This window comes from Cataglyphis hispanica, chromosome 20, assembly GCF_021464435.1.
Source record: "Cataglyphis hispanica isolate Lineage 1 chromosome 20, ULB_Chis1_1.0, whole genome shotgun sequence".
Taxonomy (NCBI): Eukaryota; Metazoa; Arthropoda; class Insecta; order Hymenoptera; family Formicidae; genus Cataglyphis; species Cataglyphis hispanica.
The window spans coordinates 1321158-1345558 of record NC_065973.1 but is presented as its reverse complement, the minus strand read 5'-3'; the positions used below and the strand labels follow the sequence as shown (position 1 = coordinate 1345558).

The 24401-nt window shown below is 31.9% G+C and overlaps 1 protein-coding gene across 6 annotated transcripts in view; it reads left to right on the top strand.

The window, feature by feature from the left end:
- The window catches only part of LOC126856899 (uncharacterized), a 104097-nt gene extending 98415 nt beyond the window's left edge, over nucleotides 1-5682 (top strand). For all 6 annotated transcript variants that reach the window (XM_050605891.1, XM_050605892.1, XM_050605890.1 and 3 more), the window contains one exon: nucleotides 549-5682. In XM_050605891.1, the coding sequence (XP_050461848.1) occupies nucleotides 549-1559 (1011 nt within the window). In that variant the 3' untranslated portion in view covers nucleotides 1560-5682. The remainder of the gene's footprint in view (nucleotides 1-548) is intronic.
- The last annotated feature ends 18719 nt before the right edge of the window (nucleotides 5683-24401 follow it).

Sequence of the window (24401 nt, the reverse complement as noted above, 5' to 3'; positions counted from 1 at the left end):
ACAGAGAAATCAGGCTGATTATTAATTTATTATTATATTTAATTTGTAATTATATTTATTGCAATTAAATGTGTTGTTTCCCACTTTATTTTTCAAGCTAACGTAACTTATTTTAGCACAATCAAATTAAATTAAACGTTGCATAAAATAATATATAAAGATTGATTAATAAAACAGTATTTTCTATCTTAAAATTTATATTATATGCTTTAATATTAAAACTATAGTAAAAAATTTAAAATTGTAAATTTTTTTTTATAAATTTACTTATTATTAATTTATTATTTTAATACATATAATTTAATTGTATATATATATATATATATATATATATATAAACTAATTTTTAACTCTATAATACTGTATTTTGCAAACCGCGTAAAGACGCAAAATATAATATTAAGAACACACATCTAATTTTCATAAATTTAATATTTTTTAAATAATAATTGCAGAATAATTTTTCTAGGAGTCTCTGCAGACGTCTTAACAGATTACTATATTTTAGCTCGTATCATTATGCATTTCGTTCTTTCGCTTTCCCGCAGGAACACATAAGGCAATCCAGAGAAAATCGCTTAGACGAACTGGGTCGAAAATCGACTCCGTGTCCAATCTCGAGTTCCAGAACGGATTTGCGCGAACGTGACAGCGAGTCGCCGAGCTTGGAGGTTTTGCCCAGCAAAGAACTCATGCCACCCACTACCATGATATCTCAAGAGTACACCAAGGATCTCGTTCTTGAAATAGGTTATAACGCGAGCGACATCACCGATATTCACCAAAGCAATAACGTGAGCAATGCCACCCAAGAACGCCTGCAGGAATCCAGCGAAGAGCCAGAAATGCGCGATAATTCTTGTCAGACGAGGGAGAGCCTTTTCGAACCGCGGATACTGGATGCGATGGGTTTCACGACCTTTGGCGTGCGCGCACCCAGCTCTCAAAACGGGACCAATCTTCATCATCACTATCATCATCATCATCAACAACAACAGCTCACCCCAACTCACCTCGAGAACATTCAATCATCGCAGCCAGGCTCACAACCGAGTTCGCAGACGTCGCAACACAGTTTACAGCAGAGCGTGTCTCAATGCTCCGGCTGTAGTCCGGCATCGCGCGGACGAGACGGCAGTATGGGCGTCTGTCCGAAACACAATCCTATACCGGCGCCACCCGGCTGGTCCATGCACGAGTCTAGCTACCCTCTATCCGTGCCGCAAGTTGCCCAGTATCCGGAACAGTTAGACTATCCGTCTTATCAGAGATACCAGAGCCCCAAGCCTAGCAGGGATCATTATCGGCAGTCGCCCAAGTTCACGCGACAACCTACCGTGGGCTCTGGCGAGAGGTACGGCAGTTCCGTGTATGGATCTGGCCACGGATCTAGCAACACCACGTCGAGCACGTCACAGCACTCTAGCACGCCGTCTAAACGCCAACCGCAGCCAGTGGATCCGAGATATCGGGCGGAAGCGGTGATCGAGGTGGATCAAAGACGGCCGTTCAGCATAGAGAGTACGAAAAGCGCGCCGGACGTAATCGCGACGCACTGACGCCGGGATTCTGGGGATTGGGAGCCCTACAAAAGACGCCATCCCCGTCAAAATTATCCGGCGACGATTTGTAACAACGTCGGGAACAAAGTGACCGTCGCCACGCAGAGTTCTCTCGATGACGACGCCTCGACGAGCTCCACCATGGAAGCAAACTCCTCCTCCTGATCCACGTATCGCGACGCGATCGAGCGCGAAAGATCGCCCGTGGTCAGTGAATTCTACGATCGCGATTCATCGAGTATTAATCAGTCATTCGAGATCAGCGATGTATCAAATCATATCCATTTGATTGAAGAGAAGCATATCGAAAAACCCACTGATAAATCAAGCAAGCTTGAAGCATCGGTGACAATCGATGACGCGTCCAGTTTCAATACGATTAACACTAACGCGGACTCTCGATTGAACGGTCTTCCCATTCTGCGTAATTCGATAAATCGCGCCGGTTGGACAGCGGACGATTCGCTGACCTCGAAACCGTGGCAGCGCGCAGAGACTGCTTTGAAACTGGACGACTTGCCGATTCTGCGACCGCCGGAGGGCTTCAGGGTACCCGTGTTTAAATGCAAGACCCCGTCCCTGTCTTGGCAACATTGCGGATGCTTCTCGCACACGCATCCATTGCCGCGGCGATCATCGATCACCTGGAGTGCCTTTGAACGATGCAACGTGGACCCCTTGTATCGCACCTGGCCCAATCGAGCTGCAAGGCGGCTCGGACGACCTACGAGGAGGACTGTCGGTACACAGAGCTCGCTGGACGGCATTAAATCGTCCCTCGGCATTCTGCGATGCGTCGTCAGATCGATTGATATGACGAAGAGATCGTTGGATCAGGAGATCGGGGCTTCTATACCTTTCTAGTGTTTGCTTTATCATTTGCGTCGCGTTTTTTTACAATAACGAATGACACACGCTTCGAATTTACGCGCTTCGAATCGCCGATTTGAGAAACAACATGAACTTTTTCGAACGCGATCTTGATGCTAATTATGGCGTCGTTAAGATGATAGAAAATTATATGTTAATGTATATAGTCAATGTATATCTGCGGTACGTTACTACCGCGATTCGAATAGATAGTGACGACTGTGACCGATTACAGTCGAAACACACGTTTTCTATTAAAGGAAGTAAAATAAAAAAAATTATTGCTGCATCTATTGAGCGATCCAGGTAGGTGTAATAATTTGCTGGCGATATCACGTGAACAAATTTGTGACGAAAATAATCGGAATCCTTGCGCGAATGCATTTTACTGTGTGAGCATTATGACAACCGCTGCCTTTTACACTAACTACACGACATATGAGTTGTACGGTGAAGAAAAGAAGCAAAAGAGAGCTTCCCAGATCGTATCGTAAATTTCAAACTAGTACTTAAGCGCGATTAAATCGAGCCGCTTAAAAAAATATTCAGTACACGAAGAGAAAAAGAGGAAAACAACACGTTCCATCGATTCCGTGAGAAGATGAAAGGAAGCTTTTGCTCTTAAACTTGCATAAGTATTTCAGTTTAAAAAAAATACATTTATAATATATATTTATTTACACGAATATTTTTTAAACATTTTTATTACATTTTAATTTTTTTTTTTTCAACAATACAATTCTGGCATGTAAAATATTTATTTAAAAATTGCAATATGTGTGAAGAATATTATATTAAAATTTATTTTATAGGATGTAACAAAAAATATTTATAGCGTTTAAAAAATGAAGCAATACATTTTTCGGACATTTCTCTTAATTGAATCAAAATCATTGAATTTTTTAGGCTATTATTTTTATTACAATGCACGGTGGCTCCGAAAGCAAAATTTTAACACTTTATATTTTTTTTTAGAATTTGTAATAAAGCAGCTTAAAATGCACGCCTTATCTGATACTGCTTTATCGATTTTTGTGAAATCTCGTGGGCTTAATGGTACGTAACATATCGGGAACGAAATCTCATTTGTTCCTACATTGCAGAATCGCCCGTGAACGGAAAAGCGGAAACCGAAGGCTATTAATCACTCGTCAATTGAAGAGAAAAACAAACTTGCACAACGATGTGCGGTCCCTCTTAGCAAAGAAAAACACGAGTAAAATGGCCCGCGGGATTTTCTCAGAAACGGCTAATTATTTCGATTAGCTAGGCATCTTATTTTGCGAACAGTCGATGATAAATCGATTATAACGTACGCTTGATAAAACCATTAGATTCATGGATTCGTGATTCTTCGATTTGACGTATTCCCATCACGTAGTCTAACTGTATGCTTCGCGAAACGATATGTCTTCTTTAGCATCGTGCATGAAAAGATTTCCGATAAAATCTTAGAACTATTGGAGCCGGCTTGGATCACGATTAACGTCGAATCAAAAATATAATGTTTTATAGATTCGAAGATTTTAGACGCATGAGATACATAAGTCGATTGAGTCGCGACGCAAAATAAAAATATAAATGCAAAACGCGATGATGTTTAGGTAGATTATTTTTCCACGTGATTTCTGCAGAAACATGCAAGCCTGCGCGCGTTCGGTCAGCAGATAGTTCGAGAGATGCATTTATAGTTCGTAATGCACATACACATACACATACGCAAATGCACTCGTACGCACGTATGTATGTTTATATGCATATTTGTGCTGAATGAGCGATCTTATGGTCGAGCGACATGTTGTTCACGGTTCTCCGAGAATGTAAAAAATCGATTTCCAGCGATGCCATAAATATTCCGATCGGAATTTCGAATTATCGGATAAACGGCGGAATGTACGCTTATTTTATGAATGCCGCGAGAGACGTTTGAAATCATATGCGGTTTGATAACCGCACGAGTGCGTATATGATGGTTATACTGTGACCTCCTTTGTAAGTTCCATTTGCAAACCGCTAGATTGTCTAGTGGTTCTCTTACTGAATTGTCTGTTATTAATTCTTCCGTGTGGTTAGTTCCTTCTAAATGTTAACGAGCTGCATTATATATCATTATATATCTTCTGCTCACTGATTTACATTACTTATTGTTAGCAGAAGTATTGCGTAATTCGAGCAGAATATAAGTAGCATAAATGAATAATAATAAGTTACACTTAAAATTTTGTGAAACATAGCAGACAATTAATTCAAGACACATAATATGTTATATTTTAGATAAAATAGATTCTTCATATTTTTACAAATCTCTCATCTCCTTTAAAAATATTTAAGAAAGTGTAAGTTGTATATTATTACTTTACACTTAATGAATCGATAATATCATAATGTCTTTACTACATGTTGCTTTTATTACCTAAATGTGTCTATTATTATGATTATCATTTATAAGACGATCTCTTTATTTACTTTTAATGGTTTTAAATTATTAGATTAGTTTTTTCTCTGATTGAGTACGTATCTTTATCGAAAATTGAGTTTTGAAAAGCGTTTTTCTGTTAATGAAAATTCATATTCTTTGATTTCTGAAAAACCATACATTAGTTATTGCTGTTACTCATATATTATTGTTATTCTAGTAATTATCAAAAAAAAAAAAAAAAAATATAGAGAATCAATTGTACATATTTGTGTGTTACGAAAAAATCTGAAATCTGATTTTAAGCACGATCAAAAAAATTTTGCGTCATTATGAGGAACACGAGTGATTTGTATACATGTATAGTCACACATATCCGATGCAGTAGTACTACCGACAATATACTTCAACTTGACAAGCATGATTTGTCTTTACGCATTTCTTCGTGCCATTTCTGTACTTAATGGCTCACAATGTTATACAGAATACACACATACCAAAGAAAATCGGAAAATACGACTGTACGTGCGCAGACTGTTGTATTTATTACGCGACCAGATCATTAATTAAATTAGTCAATTAAAAGCCGATCGCAAAAGCGTGTAAACGTCATGTGCATGTTAATTACGATCGAAAGAACTACATTCACGGGCGCAGTTTTTACAGAAAGCAGGATCTATCTTAAATTTCCGTTTGTGTACAGATCACATGTTAACGTTTAACATGTAAAACAGAATGTACAGAGTGTATACATTTGTATATAAAGTATCTATAATATGGCTATTAAGAAGATACACGAGACGGATTATATAAATATAGTACTTTTAAAGTAAACCGTCTATCACAAATTTTTTACCTAATTTCAAAGATATATTACGGAGCTTTCAACGATGCTTTTAAGGTAAGTCAACATCGGGCTAGATGAAATCGATAAGTAAGAACTTTCCGATCAGCTATTTATTTTAGTTATACATTTTTGCTATTTAAAGTATGATTATTGTCTGTGTTATGACAGCAATTAAAATATGGATGTGCTTTGCAATTCATGAGTTTGCCTTTTTATCGATTTCTTACTCGTTCCAGCTCTTAAGTCTTCGTAAAGTGTTCGCTTGTAAAGGCTGGCGTTCGTTTGGCCATATCTCATAATTAACTTTAAATTCGATCGGAAAGTCAGCAGAGTTTATTTTGTCTCGTAATTAAGAAGTACGACTTTCCGCTGCCACTAGAAAACTTTGTTCAGCGATATTGAGGCCTCATGGCTTTACCTCGCCATTTTTTCCACTTTTTCTATATTTTACATGTTTTCATCTCACCGCACAAGCGGCAATCCCACATGTAAAGCTAAGTAATTATGCATAAAATATAAAACCGTATTATCCGATAATTCCAAGCAGATTTGTCGAGTACGGATTATACTACTGCATTTTCCCTCACATGGGTACGTAGAATTTACTGCAACATTTTATTATTTATTATATATACATGTAATCTCGTGCTTTTCTTAATATTCTGCTTATAATGTGAAAAAAAAGAAATTTATTTTCTTTAAAAAAATCCTCTTACTTGTTTTATATTATTTAAAAAATAAATATGCTATAATTTTAATTGATAGTTTATATATATATATATATATATATATATATATATATATATTGTTTTATAATAACAAAAAAAAAAGAAAGAGAAAAAGCAAATTTTTCTCTATTAACATAAATTACAAAATTTATCAATTTGAAACAGAATCTAATTGTCAGTCTATGCCATAATATTCATATTATTTAGCTTTAATTAAAAATTTGTAAATGACGTTAATATTATATTGCTTGCATCTTTCAAACTTTTTAACACATTATTGTCAAAGCTGTTGAATTTAGAAAGATTAATTTTCGTGGAAAATGTAAATCAAATAATATCTAAATTGTCATGTTTGCTCTATAATGAAGTAGTCAAGTGAATCTCGTCACAATTTTTTCGACAGCCTTTGCGATGAGGCAAAACAACGGACGAGTGGACGCGAATAATGAAGACAAATTGAGATGCTCGTGAAACTGTACGTACGTACAGAAAAGTCGACAGTGATTATAATCTATTCTTGCATCTGCATATTCTGAATGCTTTAAAGAATCGTCATTTCTCCTTATTTACAGATCTTCGACGTGTCGAGCACCATACAAATAAATAAAATAAAAAAAAAAAAAATGAAATTTTTCAATCGAGGATATATGTTTTCCGTGACAAACAAAGCCAATGGGACTTTGATTTCCTTGCGCTTTTCCGTTTACAATCGCTCGTACAGTCCCCCTTCATGAATTTATTCATAGCAAATATAAAACTATTCATGAACTAGATCCTACTGTGTGGTGTGTCGCCGGTGGAATCATTGCGAAGAAATGGTGCGTGAGTTACGTGATTCGCCATGCTTTTGCGGCGCACTTGAAGCATAATTTATTGCCACGATGACATTGAGCATGCATAACGACGAAAAGTTTCGATACGCAACAGAAAACGGCATTTTACAGCGCATGTCGTGTTTCTTTTCGTATTTTTTGGTCGAGTACAATCTTGTCTAAAAGTACACTTTCGCAAAGTACATTTCAAATAAATTGTGACAACTTGGACAATGTGTAATAAATTTTTAAAATATTTTATTATTAATTTAATGTAATTAATTTAATGTATTTAAGTATTTTTATTACAATCTATTATAATTTATTATGTATTTTTTCAATCAACATTTTGGTTTCGGAAGGAACTGTTATATAATTTTTATATTTTATTATTTCCTAATATATATTTCACTATTAATGTTTTAATATAAAAATTTATTGTATATTTTTACTTTTATTATATTTATTTATATTGCTTAGTTTGACGCAATAAACTTTTAATAAAAGCTGTACCTTTGCACTCGTTCCACCGCCTATTTGTCAACACTGACTAAATATTTTTGCCGTACGAAAAAGTTATTACAGGTTGATATAAATATACGTATATTGCCAGCAAATAAATAGGTGGCAATGTTTACTTTCGCTAGATATAACATGTTATGAGTTTTAGATACAGTATAATACGGATGGATTTCTTTGTTCTATGACATTTGCTCTATAGTTGAGAATATTTAAGAATTTAATATATCTCTATAGTAATTTTATACTAAATTATTAAAAATTAACAAATTTTGCCTTTACATCACATACTACAAGATAAATAATACGAGAGAGATTTTGGAAAAAAGACTTATTTTATATTATATAAAATATGTAGTTATTTAAAATACTAATGCATTGTTTCATATATTTTTAATTATTAAATCGGATTGTGCAGGTAAATTTTTTACATTAAAATTGCAATCACGACATTGGCAAGCATGGCTTACCGAAGTCAAAATTAGTGATATCTCCGGGAATAATCTGGATTGCGCAACTCGGAATAATTAACGGAAAATGGAGTAATTAGCGCTACGTTCATCGTAGTTCTGATTAAATTTTCACTCGCCGACAACAAATGTTCATGGAAAGCCCACGATTTGGCGCTACTGAAAATTAAGAATCAATAAGATGGAACTATGGAATGCAGATAAAAAATTACTCAAATCTATATACAAATTTGCAAAAGCCAGTCAAGTGCATCTTGTTATTTCTTTACAAAATGTTCCATGGCAAAATTAAAAAATTATATTTACAATCACAAAAAAATTTTATTTTCCGTGTAAAAATCAAAACTACAGAGAAACAGGAACTCTTCTCATTTGTAGTCGGAGTATAATGGAGTTTGATTTCATTTTATCGTGTTCATTAATGACAATATTTCTTTGCATATAAAAAAAGAAACTTCTGTGTCTCGCTTCATTAAATCTCGCCATACCAAGACCGTCCTCAAATACTTGCAATTTCAATATCTCTCAGATATTAAAGCAAAGAATAAGAGAGCTTCCGAGAAGAAAAATGAGAGAATTATGTAGTGTAGATCTTTTTTCATTTCTCACTTCTTCAGAGAGCGAACATTTAATTGCTCTTTAATGAAGTGTACTGAAACGTTCTAGAAGGCAAGCCGTAGCAAAGAGTAAATTTATCTTCAAGTATATAATAGCTCGTTGTTACTAAATATAGTTCGAGACACGATAAGGTTCTCTTATAAAAATAAGAAAGAGAAAAAATGCGATATGCATTTTTTGTTAAGAAAATATCTATTAGTTTATGTGTGTACATAATGTGTGTAAATATATAAAATGGTTTGAAAAAGTCACATATTTTTAAAATAAATGTCGTAACGGTAGTAGAAGAGGACAGTAAGTTTTAAAAACAGATTTTCTTGAGAATTAAACAAAAATTAGTTTACAATACGCATAAATTCATTAAACATTAAATGCGCATTAACCATTGTTACGTGCATGTTGCATGGAAACTAGCAATGTTGAATGCATTTTTAAGAGTAAAGTTTCTAACGGTTATGAAGCAGTATAAACAGGCCAATTCCACTTGTTTGCCGTGCGAGAATGAATTCCAGCGCAGAAAGTATCTCTCTGTATTACCTTAGGATTAAAAAGTTACCTGTGAAGAAGAGAATGTTGCCGCAAAAACAAGTCCCCTTCTACCATCTTTACGACATTTATTCTTTAATGCATTTCTTAATAAAGAACTGCAACATGTATAATACACATGTAATACTTCTAAAAAAAACACACACACACACATACACATATGTACATATAATTCCTAAAAATATGTAAGATAATTGATTAAAATTATTAATTAAAATATATATTCTTCTATCTACGCATAAATTGGATAATCGGATTATATTAGCGTCATTACGAGAACCAGCTTGAATTTATTGTCGTCGTTGTCAACATTTAATTTTCCTGCTCTTGCACTGAGAAATTTAAAAGAAAAATCTGAAAGACGTCAGACAAATATAAGTCGTCTGGCTTAACTCATAGAAAGCTTAATGGAAAAACACAAGAAGATATACATCGAAACATTATCTCAAAATATTAGCTTATGTTTTTCTGGCATCTAGATTTGTAATGGCATCAGCCTAACGACAAATTTATGAATTTTATTTTCTTTAGATTCATGGTAAAATAAAATATATCATTTTTATTGAAAAAAAGCCGTAGATATAAGTCACATTATTTGATAATAATTTGTGTGCATTAATATTTTATCATCTATGTAAGAGGGAAAGCACAAGAGAGTACACTCCAAGTAAATTATAGCTATCGTTTGTACTAGAGAAGGAATACTATAGGGAACAGGCAATAGACATTAGATAGTCCCATAACCGTAAATTTTCAGCTATAGTATCTTCAAAGTTCAACAGTAATTTATCAGCTAAAACTTTTTTGTATCCTTCTCTTCACTAAAATAACAATATCTATCATAATATTTCTGATTTTTTGCCGCATATAATTATAGTAATTATTGATGTAAGATGATAAGGATTCTAATAGTACAGAGTTGTGGAAAAAGCTAGGAGGACGCGCATAATCGTAAAAGCGTCGCTTCAACGACGACACTTTTTTTCCTAAATGTCTCTACGATTTCTCGAGAGAGTACGATAATCGGAATAAAGTAACTGCTATGTGATCCGAGAAGAATCAAGAGAGATTCTATGTGATGCGCGAACGAAGTTCACGACTCACAATTGCAGAAGTCTCTTGATTGACCAGAAAAAAACAAGCGAGATAGGACGCTGCTCTCTCTCTCTCTCTCTCTCTCTCTCTCTCTCTATCTATCTATCTTTTCGTTTCATCTGTATTTATTATCAAACGGGTTACGGCACAGAAGTCGAGAGTTTTATGCTCATTGATGGATCGTGTCTTTATGACGCTCTGCCGTAAAATAAGCATTTCCGGAACTTTTCTGAAGAGGAAAAGAACCTCGACTTACCGTTCGCGGGAATTGCGGAAATGGAGTTTCTATATTATGCTTATACATAGTATATCCTTATATACGGTGCATACGCACATAGAGGAGCATCGGATATTGCAAGAAATATTGTATATGTTATTGATACATGTACATTCATCTAAATATCAATAACGGAACGCGAGTGCGCTTTATATTATTCTTATTTGGAAACAAAAGAGGAAACGCATTATTTATTTATAGAACATTGAACTTTAGCTTTTATATCTATTTTAAAATATATTGATATAAAAAAATGAATATTTCAGGAAAACACACACGCCATGATAAATTATTATTGATATATTTAAGCTTGATTAAAGAAACGCGTTCTTTGTATTCCGTGGACGTTCGAAAACATAAGTACGTGAATTTTCTGCTCGTTTGTGCCAGCACATAAATTTCTATCCGACGGAAGTACGATCGTAAAATAAATTTTCTCTTTACGTCGAAACGAGAAATTACTATTCCCCCACGATATTCAGATGTAAATGTCACGAAGCTGATATTCTATACTATCATTCTCGTTACAAATTTAATACAATGGCAAACAATGAGATTTCTAAAAAAAAAAAGTGCGATTTGTTTTACAATTTCATCGAGTACATTCGAGACCGAAGTTATCATCCAACTTCTGAATCTCATTAACAAGTTCGAATTCTAAAGCATTCGAGGGCTATCAAAGTTTTCTTTGAAGGGCTACGAGATAAATTTCTCACAGTGGCTCTCGAGAAGCATTAAAAGCATTAAATAAGTTTAAGTGCAATTTGATACACGCAGATCTCATTATAACTTATCACGGGGGTACAACTTTTCAACCATCGGTAGAGCAAAAAGCTCACATTACTCTTATACGGTTTGGATCATTTTATTATTATTAATGCGTGCGTATAATGTTCTCCAAAAATTTCTTTCTTATTAAACTTTTTCTTCATTATATTCAATCCGCCAAAATGTGAAAATTTTAACGAGACGAAACAAGAGGAAAATTTATATAAAATTATATATAAAAATTATATATATATATATATAATTATAATATAAAATATATAATAATAATATATATATAATATTATATATAAAAATAAGAAATAAATTTATAATTAAAATAAGATATTGAAGAAAAAAAGAAAGAGAGAAACATTTGGACGAATTTTTCAGCGAATTATTTTATTTGGTTTTTAGTACGGTTCGTTCGCGACGAAGTAGATAGTAAATTCACATTTCGTCGAGAGAACGTAAAACTTCATTGAAAGTGCATTTGTCGCTCATCCCCCGGCATCTTCATTGCCGGTGGACGAATTTACGCTCATTGGAAGATCACGATTTCATGACACCTCCTTGTCTAATGTCCTGACATATGGCGCACTAAAAACGTTTCTAGAACGCGCTCGGCGGCGTCGTTTTGGACGGCCTATTGGAAAAATGTGTCCCCTTTCTTCCTTCCTTCCGACCTGTAAAGGGATGGATAGAAATGGCAGGACCATTATCTCGCAAAGACGTTGTATTTTCCGGTATGTCTCGCAGAGACATAAATATAACCGTTAATGGCTCTGCCATCCCAGACACGATCAACCCAATTATTTCGTTCACCGAAGCACTGCGAATTAAACGATCCCGCTAATGTTTTATTAATAGTTATATTTTAACAACCGTTAGACAGCAACACGTTTAATGTTCCGTGCTACATCCAAAGTTAACGATTGCCAATAATCAATCACTTAAAACTCGACAGCTGACTATGTGTACACATAGTAAGATTATGCTAATGAAATTTTAAATATAATAAATTACTTTAGACTTATTGCTAGAAAATATCATCGCGTCTATTACTCAATAATCTATATTTAAATGTTTGAATCATAAACAAATTTTTTTTTATTTAATTCGGAACGATTAGTGAATCATATTTGAAAAATCTCATTTTGAAAAACAATCCACGATCATTAGCCGTCATCTACCATATCCAGTGTATTTTATAGCAAACGTAAAAGCATTAATAGTCGCTGCAGAAGGCGTGCAGACTTATTTCGTGCAAGAGCGCGCGAATGGACAGTGATTTAATTATGACATTTTATATGGCTGGAGAAAAAGCGCGGCAAGCAGGGCGCAGAAAAATTTGCATAACGTCAGGAAACATTCACAGGTTTAATTTTTACATCGGCGCAGGAGCTTGAAATTTACTTTACACGACGCCGAGCTATAAATCCAACTCTTGAAACTGTATACACGAATTATCATTACGAATTTCTCAACATATTTCTCTCTCACAAAAATTATGCAAATTAAAAAAAAATATATATAAAATACGTTAAAGTAATGAAATATAAATGCTGATATAATTCTAATTTTATTAAACAAATAATATTTCGTAGACGATTTTAAGTATTAATGGGGGCCAAAATCTTTGCACACATATTGGTAACATATTATAATCCAGTAATACGTGCCGATCCAATATTACTTTTACTTATGCGAAATAATTAAATTATCGGTTATTTGAATCAAATACGGAGTTCTGACTCGGGATTATTGAAAGAGCTGGTAGGGAGGTGGGGGAGGGGTGGGGAGGGGAGGGGAGGAGGGATCAACCGTTAATGCATATTAATGAGCATTAGCATAGTCCTCGCGCCAGCACTTTGCGGTTAAATAAATTAGCGGCCGAACATTGAAAAATGCGTTTCCGCGGGATTAATGCACCGACATGCACATTCCGTGCCTTAAACTTCCAAGCCTTAATGGGACTGTCGATTAAGGATTTAAGGCTAATGCTCCGTGCAAATACTTGCTGCCTTAGATCCGCGGCTTCCTCTTCCTTTCGTGTTAGCTGCCTTTAAATAAAGAGAGCAGTCTTTGCTGCGAATGATCAAGAACGAGAATAGTTTCTTGCACGAGTAAGAATCAGAATTGGTCTTAAAGTAAATCTAAAAGACTCTTAAAATGATGATCTATATTCGTTTTTTCCAATTCTCGTTATAAAACTTTAAGCTTATTGGGTAATTTCATAAACTTTAAAAAAATTATTCGCAATAACAATAATAATAATATTTCGCAAGATTTTATATTACTGCATTATTTTGTTATGCAGTAACAGCATTTTTTGTGAAAAGTAAAAAATTGAGACAAAATATCGTAGAGAGATATCAACTTATTTAATATAGAAAATCTCTGAGCTCTCTACATTTTGAACGATTTTTCTAAAGTAGGAAACAAGTTTCAAATAAAGCGCAGCGAACTGACAATTTCTTTCCTTCTGAAGAAGAATCTCTCTAGAATCTAGAAGAATCTTGACACAAGTTCTCTCGAAAGTCAAGAAAATGCAATTCACGCTGAAGAGTACTTTCAATCTGACATATAATTTGACGGATCGCGCGTCAAATTATATGTCAACCTGTAAACAACACCGCAGCTATCATGATGCAGTGCGATAAGAATTATGGTACAGTTCAAAATCTAGCCTGTGGCTTGAAACAGAAAATCGCGTGCGCGTTTACTATTATTTTAAAAATTTTAAATCTTAAACAATCACATTTTTTCTATAAAAAAGATTACGTAAAGATTCCCTTCATTCAACAAACTTGAAAAATAAAAATTAAAATCATCAATTTTTCGAATAATGATAGGGACACACTTATACTCGCATTTACGATTGATGTAGTTGTAAACAAATCTGTTCGCACGCGGATACATCGCCGGAAGGATCCCGGCAGAAAAGGCTATTCGGAAAGAAGACAAGAGTAGAGGGGCAGGTCGAGATAACGGAATGCAGTTTCGGTTTTACGATGTAACCGGCGTCTGGAGATAGCTGCGCGCGGATCAACCGCCATCGCCGCCGGCGGCATATCTGCATCCGCATCATCGCGCGCAGCCAAGTTCGGTGGCTGCAGACCGCGGAATTCGCAATACCGCTTTAAATTTGGATTTATATCTGGACATCGACGGCTGGCGGTTTTAATAAAATGTAAATAGGCGCTGACGGACCCCTTCGAAAATACATTAATTCGCGTTGATCGATCGATCGTTTCCTTTCTAGTGCCAACATCTTGGCAGAATGGAGCGGTTAATGTAAGTAAATGAAAGTTAATAAACGCGCTGTTATTAATTGAGATAGTCCGCTCATGAACAGTAAAAATTAGATCCATTATTGTATGAATTAAAAAAAATACAAATATTTTTCCACGATTCTTTTCAATATCGCAAATATAAAAAAATATCTTAAACTTTGCATAATTTATAAGTTTTTAGCTTATAAATTTAAAGTTTGAATTAGCTATTATGTACTTTTCAACAACTTATGTGCCTGCAAAAGATAGCAAATTTTTCCTTTTAAGTTATCTTTAATTAAGTTAACTGACAAAATAAAATAAAGCTGTACAAAAAAGAGTAATTGTGACTCACTGCATTATCTCTCAACAAATACAATAAAATTAAGAATTATTATTAAAATATTAAAAAATAACTGTGTTTAATTAAAATAAATAAAATAAAATTTTTATAATTAAAAAATAATAAATTAATTCTACTAATAAAAGAACATTTTTTATAAATTATTATTATAAAAATAGATATAAAAAATAGATATAAAATTATACCCCGATATATTACATTTTTTAATTTCAGTCATAATTTCTCTTTTACTTATGAGAACCAAATGCTTCCATCGCTCTCATACATGCCTGATTTCTTTCCTTGCGTCGAGTTAGCCTCTTGCGGATTATCGTATCGAAATTGACTCTATGCGAGGAGGATCAACCGTATATATGTTCGATCACTATACATGCACACCGACTATGCGACATGTGTGGATTATGTGAAATAGAATCGTTGCTTTTCCGATTATCCAACCTGATCGTGATATCGACCTGTCGTATCCTTTCAGTTCTCGCAGAAAAAATATTCGAAGAGGTCAGGTTATCCAATTGCGACCTCTCATAACTTTTCTGTGGAACACCTCTTGGAAAATTGCATTTGCGATAGCGAATGGTAAGGGAACTAATCGTTATATAAGAAATATACTAACAAGAAAGAAATAATGTATCACGATATTGTTAAATCATCAGAATATGATCACATTGACAGCGTATTTAATGTTTTTTTTTTTTTTTTCAAACTGAATATATTAACGAGTAATATTTTAATTTTAAAAAATTTGAAATCAAATATAAAAAAAAAGTTAATTTTTTTTTAAGTGGAAATCACACAATACACAAATTATGTTATAGTAATTGCACATGCAAAGTGATTTTATATTTATATATCTAATTTTTATCTACACTTTATCCTAACATAAAAATAAAGAGACAAAGAAATATGGTATGTCATATTATGACATTGAAGAATTTATGCAAAAATTGCATAATTTTATAAATATTATTACAAATAAGATAACAAACTTTGTTTATATAATATGTTTAAATTGTCCAATAGTCATTGAATGGAGATAATGATCTTCATATCCTTAATAATTTTGTACTAAGTCATACATGTATAGAATAATAAATTCTCGAAAGCAATTGACGCTAAAAAGTATTTGCAATTCCGCGAAAAAGTATTTAAAAATATTTTAAATTTGTTTTACAATAATTAATGTCGTTATATATATAATATATATATCATTATAATTTGTGTGGAATAGAAATAATAAATAAAACAAAGAAAAATTTCTTTTCAAAAAATGTTCACGATAGCGGAATATCTCACGAATTTTTTTATTTTCTAAAAATCGCTGAGTTTAAAGTTTTATGGCAGTAAATTAAAAAGTTGCTTTATCAGTCAAGGATATTGAGCAATCTAAAAGAAGCTACATAAAAAGTACAACAGCTTGTTGAGTTTTTAAAAACTACCCACTCGATCTGATAAAGTAGATTTAATCTGTTATTTAATGAAATTCATAACAATTATGTTAAGATTTTGTAATTAATAATATTTGATGAAAACTTAGCTTTTTACTGCATACGTAATCTTAACATGAGATAAAAGATTAAATTTCATTTGAAATACGTAATATACTTTAATACAAATTTTTAGTATATGAATATGTATGGTATATTATCAACATAAATAAATCAATTATTTGGTTAATTACATTAAATAAACTTTCACATAATATAATATTAAATTCTTATTATATAATTATCAGAAATATATAATAAGCAATGTCAAATCAAAATTACCCAGAAATGGCTATAAAATATATATATTACACACAAATAAACAATGAAAATAATAGCTACAAGCATTATTGAAATCCGCTCGGACAGTTGCATAAATTTTTAATGCATTAAATTCAATAATGCCAGTATTTACCGGTAACTGCAATCAGTTATGACTTTACCAGAACGATTTATCTAATTTAAATATTTAATTACAGATTAAATCTTCGTATAGCTCAAAAGCTTTTTTAATATAATAATTAATAAAAATATTACGGCAAATCTTATATGACACATTAAATCTGCTTCAATACGATAATACGATAGATAAATTTTACATTTGAAAATAATTTTTTTTTTTTATAACATATTTTCGAATTTTATACAACAGAATATGATATAAAACAGAATTATGTGACGTGGAATATCGCACGTTGTACGAAGGTTTACTGTACGTATATATTTTGTCATACAATGTGTGAAAAAGGAAGGAAAGAGCAAAAAAAAGAGCAAGGAAAAAAACAGCAATCTAATTTAGTCTGTAAGTATTTAGATGAATAAAACCATTAGAATCTTTAAACTATCTTATACGAGATTTTTTGGCAAAATTTTTATCCGCAAGAAAAACAACTGACATTTTCATCTTAAGTTTGAAAATCATTTAGCATTTAATATTATTAAGTAATTTGAATTCTAATTGAAAAAAACTATATTATAAATGAAAATTACAACTATAACTACATATTTTTTACCCAATTATTACAATCATTATATTATTATATATTTTGGGAACATAAAGCATAAAATAATTCCTACGATTTCTAAGTTATTTTTTAATGATATCTTTTGTCATTCAAATCTTGAATTGAAGATAATATAGAATGTGCATAAGAACTTGTCATTCGATTAATCCACATTTGGTCTGATTAGATCGAACGAATCAATATTGGAAACTGACTCTATTATACCCTTTACCTTTCCACAAATGGAGTCAGCAGTTGAAGATATTTTAATCGTTTAATATTTGACATACCGAACTGCGCCGTTTGACGCAAACAAATTTAACGTTACCGAACTATCGAAGTCAAGCATCGTCGAAATGTTTTGCGGGCACTATAATCGACTGTGCATTTCGAGCAATTAATTAGTCAGTCGTGCTCGCGAATTTCACTAATTACTCACACGTCTAGAACAACTTGTCATTATCGGTTTGTTAGTTATTGAAGTCGACAAACTTATGAATGAAACATAGGTAAACGAATATGTTTGTATTTGATTATCATAATAAAATATGTAATTTTTACGGTGTTTTTTATGATGTTATAACTTATAACATGCCAATTATTTCGAGGCATTTTAAATATATTTTTTTACGAATAAATAACGATTCTTTCTCTCTCTCCCTTCTCTTGGCAATATTTATTCTTTTAATATTTTCTTCAATATTTATCCAATCTTAATTTATTACATGTGTTAAACACAAATTTTGCAAGGCGCTATTTATTTTAATCGTATTTCGATACACCCGCGTCTCTTTGTCACGTAATGTCTCGAAGTACCGATACGCGAAGAAGCTCTTAACTCAGCGAGAGTTGTATCAATTTCCCCGAGCACTTGAGGAAAGTATCGCCGTGCGGATTTCCGCCTGCGAGGAAATCGCGTTTCTGCTCCAAAAGACGTCCAACTACACCGAGGTTGCATACCGTTGATTAATTCAAGGATTTCTCCTCTCACCTTTCTCCTCGCCGCGACAATCCGGGTAATCGAGTCACTCGCGACTAAGCGGATCCAACAATGATGATACTGTTACGCGTAGATAGCACTACGAATGGCCCGGGATCCATTAAGACTCGAATCGCGATGTTAGAGCACACTAGTAGAGATGCACATCAAGATTCCCCAGTGTATTATACATGCGCTTTACATTTATAATAGCTATCTTCGCATACTAACGTATCGCGAATGGCGATGTCAATTACGCTCGATACACCCTCCTGTCAAGCATAAGCGTTGCCAATAGGAAAAAATAGCGCGGCGTTTTCGCTTCGTATTCCAAAAAGTGTGAAATTATACTTTCTGCATATGCCAGTAAATATATGCACTTCACCTCTTGCATCATTATGCTAATTAATGTAACATTAAATTTATAAATCGATATTTGTGAAGCTTTTCAATAGAAAATTAAATAAATTAATTTTTTCAGCATTTTTTAATTTTTCAATTGTAAATACTCATCATCTACATATGTAAAATTTAAACATGTATAAAGAATGATAATACATATATGCGTGTGACAGTTTGGTGACATTTCGTATATCATGTAATAAAGAATACGTTAAACACTAAGCAAAAAAAAAAAAAAGTCGAAAATTATTACGTTCTTTCGAAACTGCCTTTTTTGTGCTTTTTTATTTTATCCAAAAATATTAATAAAATAATTATAATCATAGTATCTCTCTTAGTCTGACTTTTCCCCTTCGACCTGTCCGGCATGGGTGACCCTACCTGGATAACTATTAACGTTTTCGAGTAAAGCAAGTTTGATCGCTTTGAAAGCGATTAAATCCAATTTGCTATAAATATATGTTTGACCAAATATAGGTTTTAAGAGAATCTGATTAATATATATATAAGTAATAATATAAAGTATATCCCGCTTATATTCAAAACACAAGATTTTTTTTACTCTGATTAATCAATCAGGCAAAAAAAGGCTTAAAAAATAAAATGTTTCTCATATTTCTATTTAATCTAATAACCTAAGAATCTCTAGAATCCAAGACAGAGTTTATGAATTTTATTTATTAATCGATCTCAGAGCGATCAAACTTATTTCATTCGAAAACGCTATATGTTACCGCCGGCATAGCTCTCAGGATCATTAAAGTACGCAAACCTCCTCACCCGGCAAATGCCTTCGTTAAGGTGGAGATACGATAGAGGAGGAAAAATATGTGAGGATAGGCTTTTGCCTCTTCCTCAGAATGAGATATTTATTTTGTTTTTATTTTTATTCTAATATAAACAAAATAATAAGTATGATATACAAAAATAAATTTAATAAAATATAATACAAAATATAATCTACTCTGATTTCCCTTCAAATCACATAAATCTTTCGCCTTTTATAAAATTAAAATTTAATAATTAAAATAATTTATTACAGGGAATTACACGAAAATGTCCAAAATATGCGTATAATAAAAAACATACTAGAAATTTTTAGACTAGACAAGGCTTTTTAGCAACGATTAATTACGCGATATTTATTATTAATAATTGATATACAATTATAAAGCTTAATAAATTTATATAATGTAAAGCGATCAAAAGAGTCATTAATAAAATTATCAATCATCTTTAATTATAGAAGAAAGTACTTGTGCACTATTTTGCGCAAACTTTCAAAGAAAAAATTTAAAACGTAAAAAGATAGACAAAGTTTCGATGTGCGTCAACGATTAAATTATAAAATAAATCGCGATTAAATATTTCCGAACAAACACGACAAATAAATAAACCGATGATATTCGTAATATTCATATAGTGATACGCGTAATTTTTATAATAATTAAAGCTTACAATACACGCACGCGCGCGATATAATTGCTATCATTTTATGCAAAGATATTTCGGCAGACATTCGAGATATAGCATCCACCGCCCGATTTATTTTCCAATATACGCGATTTTATACGAATGTCGCGATCAACAATAAGATATAGATTCTATCTCGCGGATGACTATTTTAACAAAATAAAATGGCTCTTTAAAGCCTTTAAATATTGTTATAAAAAATTGCCACGTTTTATAGAGAATAATAGACTCAACGATTTTAACAAGACCTTCCCTCCGCCGAGTGACACGCTGGTTAATATTCGACAAAGAGAAGAACGATCCTAAAAGTGGAGAACGACCAACTTGTCTTGTTTCTTTATCAGTTTTTGCAAAATCAATTCGCAAAGAAAAGTTAAGTGATTCATTGAACGTTAGAACCGCTGCAGGAAGGAGCAAAATTCCGGATCTTCCGAACTGCTCCCGATAACAATAATTTCGGTAATGAATCAACGACAGTTACCATTTATCTTCAATTCACGCGATTGAAAATTGCGCGAGAGAACATGTTCTTCTATTATTTAGAATTATATTTCTTTATTGGAAAATAGATGGATATAACAATTTTTTTATGAAAATGTGGTTACGAACGACTATATTTATGGATAATAAAATACATGCATCTTCATTGTAGCTAATGTTAAATATGCGAGTATAAATAATTCTCGGGTACCAACTGTTCGAGACGAATCGAACCCGATAACAGGAAAATTTAAAATATTTCAATTCAAATACTTTGCAAGATAAATCGATATAATTTCAAGTAATTAATTCTAAGCTATTTTCCTGTTAAAATAAATTAATTTGTCGATTTTTTACTGATATCAGGGTACCCATTCGATTTGTCTCGAAGTTTTTAAATATCCGCACATTTTACATTATATTCATATACATATATATATTCATATATAATTTTGTATATAATATAATATTCAAAAATATAAAATTCTTTAGGATGATATGTTGTTTTGCGCATGTATTTTATTATATATATAAAATAATACATATATACTAATCCAGGACTGATGTCCTAGAGAATGAAAGCAGAATGTCCAATATCTGTAAATAGTTTCTTAAAAGAAACCAAAAAAACTGATGTTAATATTCCAAGTGCCTAGAAATAGTTTCTTAAAAGAAACCAAATATTATATTAATTAATAATTATTAAAATATATTCGTTCGTAACCATAATTTTTTCAATAAAGTCAACAAAAACGATAGATAGCAATTTGAAATTATTAAAACATATAAATTTATACAATAGCTATATCCATGTTTAATCTACTGTTAAGTCTTTCTTTTTAATATAAAAATAATAAAAATAATAATAAATTATTAATAATATTAATAATGATAGAAAAACAGTTTTTAATAAAGAAAAAATATATATTTTTCCTCTAAAAAATGTATACCGTTTAAATTAATTTTTTAATTCGACTTTAAAAAGGCGTGTGTGGCATTCATCGTTGTATTACTACCGAAATCATTATTTTCAGGAATCGTCAGGAAAACCGAGAATTAATTCCATTCCTGCAGCGAAAATCCATAATTTTTAATAGACCACCAAACTAGACGTCGCGGATGGATCTTGCAAAAACTAATGAGAAATAATTCTCTACAATAAAGATCGTTTCGACTACTTGCCGCTACGAACCAGACAATTTTAATAACGTTCACCTGACGAGAGGGACAGCAATCGCGTTTAAGAACAGAAAGAATGGAAAGAACGCGGAAAAATATGTTCTCGTGTTGTAATTTATTAATTTATTTTATAAATATTTAATTGCGATACGGAATTCGTAAATACATCAATCTCTAATTAAAAGTAAATCATATGTAAAAATATATACTAAATTACTCGCGATTCTGCAATCGTTAAATTTCGTGAATGACAAGCTGATATTTAACCGTTAATTTAACATCGAATCATGTTCTTATTTGATATTTTTTAAATTTTATATTAAAGAATTATGTATTTGTAAAATTTATAAAATATATATATTGAACTATATATATATATAAGATTTCCCGATTTTTTATTAATGACTCTTTAGTATAAAAATACACGCGTTAAATTTATGTGTATGAGAATATTTTTGAAATACTTTTGAAACAAATATATCGTATATGTTAATTAAATTTTTTACATATTGTCATTATACATATCCTTTTGGGAATTTTTCGTGTAATTTACAAAAAATGCATATTTCATATTACTATTTCAATTTACACATAATTATAATATAATACCATTATACATATTTTATACATATTTTTTCAATTATATAGATTTTTACAATTATACATATATTAGACATATTTATATTATTAGTTACACAATAATTTTATAACATTTTTGACATAAAATATATATTACAACATATTAAAATATTTTATTATTATATTTTATTATAACATTTAATGTTATTGTAATTTATTTTTTAAAATTTTTCTGAGAATAAATTTAAGTTGAATATTATTATTATGTATTGTTATTTTATTTCTAGTTTTCTCTTTAATGTCCTAACAATCCCTATAGCCCTAACAGTCCTTATTTGCTGGCTGAACCAGCAGAAATTTGAGATTTAAAGAATGTCCCTAACCGCGTGCCCTAACCGCGTGCCCTAACCGCGTGCCCTAACCGCGTGCCCTAACCGCGTGCCCTAATCGCGTGCCCTAAACTTACATGTACCTCTCGCTAAGCATTTTGATCAGTATAAGCCGCTTATTTTGTAGACCAATATCCATTCTTCAGGCCAGTTGGACCTACCTTTCGTTGCTCCTGGCCACTTGCTGAATTGATCTCGAACAAGAGATCGAAAAGGAAATACATACTCCTTTTATCGTTGATGCTATTTATTAGCCGGCGAATAGCCGCAAGATTTTTCTTGCGCTCGTAAGGAGATAAACTCCTTCTTTTGGCGGCTAATTATTGTCGCCAGCAGATGAGCGCAAATATTTTACGCTCGTTGACGATCGCACAATTTTACGATCGTTCGTTGAATATTCATTTTAATATAACTTTAATTTAACTGAGACAAAACCAAATTATCAATCAAAATTTTGATTAAAAAATTATGATAAATATATAAATTTGATTAAAATTTGAATATTAATATATAATTTATTTAATATAATAATGCATATATATAATAATATATAATATTAATTTATATAATAATATATAATTTATAATAAAATAATATTAATTTACACAATATTTATGCCATTTGTTATCATATTATAATATCATATTATAATTAATTGATTAATTTTTGGTCTCTCAGTTAAACTAAAGTTTAAAAACAAAGTCTACAAACAAATTCTACAACTGGATGAGCTATAAGAAATTAGGATAAAATCGCCGTGCGTTATAAGAATGAATTACCATGACACGTATAATTGATAAAATTACTATCGTTCTTTATTCAGTAAATTAGATAAAATCTACGAATTGGAAAAAAATGTTTTCTATAATCTTCCTTCTTCAACTTAGACTTTAATTTATTTTGATATAATTTATTTTTTGCAATAGATGCAATACATATTTAAAAAAACTTATTCAAAGTTATTCAACTGAATCTGTTTAAGCTCATCCATTTAAAAGTAACGGATTTATTACAATCTATAATCTATAATCTACATCTACAATCTCTATGAATCCGTTACTTTAAAATTAAATAAAAGTTCGTCACTCACCGGCACTGATGCGCAACAGCGGAGATTTGGTCTTGAGGCTACGTTGTCTGCAACACACAAATATAAAATCCAAATTATAGCAACGCTTAAAATAATTAATATTTCAAGAAATTATTATTGTACCGAATTTTATATCCGATGCGTTTAATAATAAGAAGATATATAAATATGGAATAAT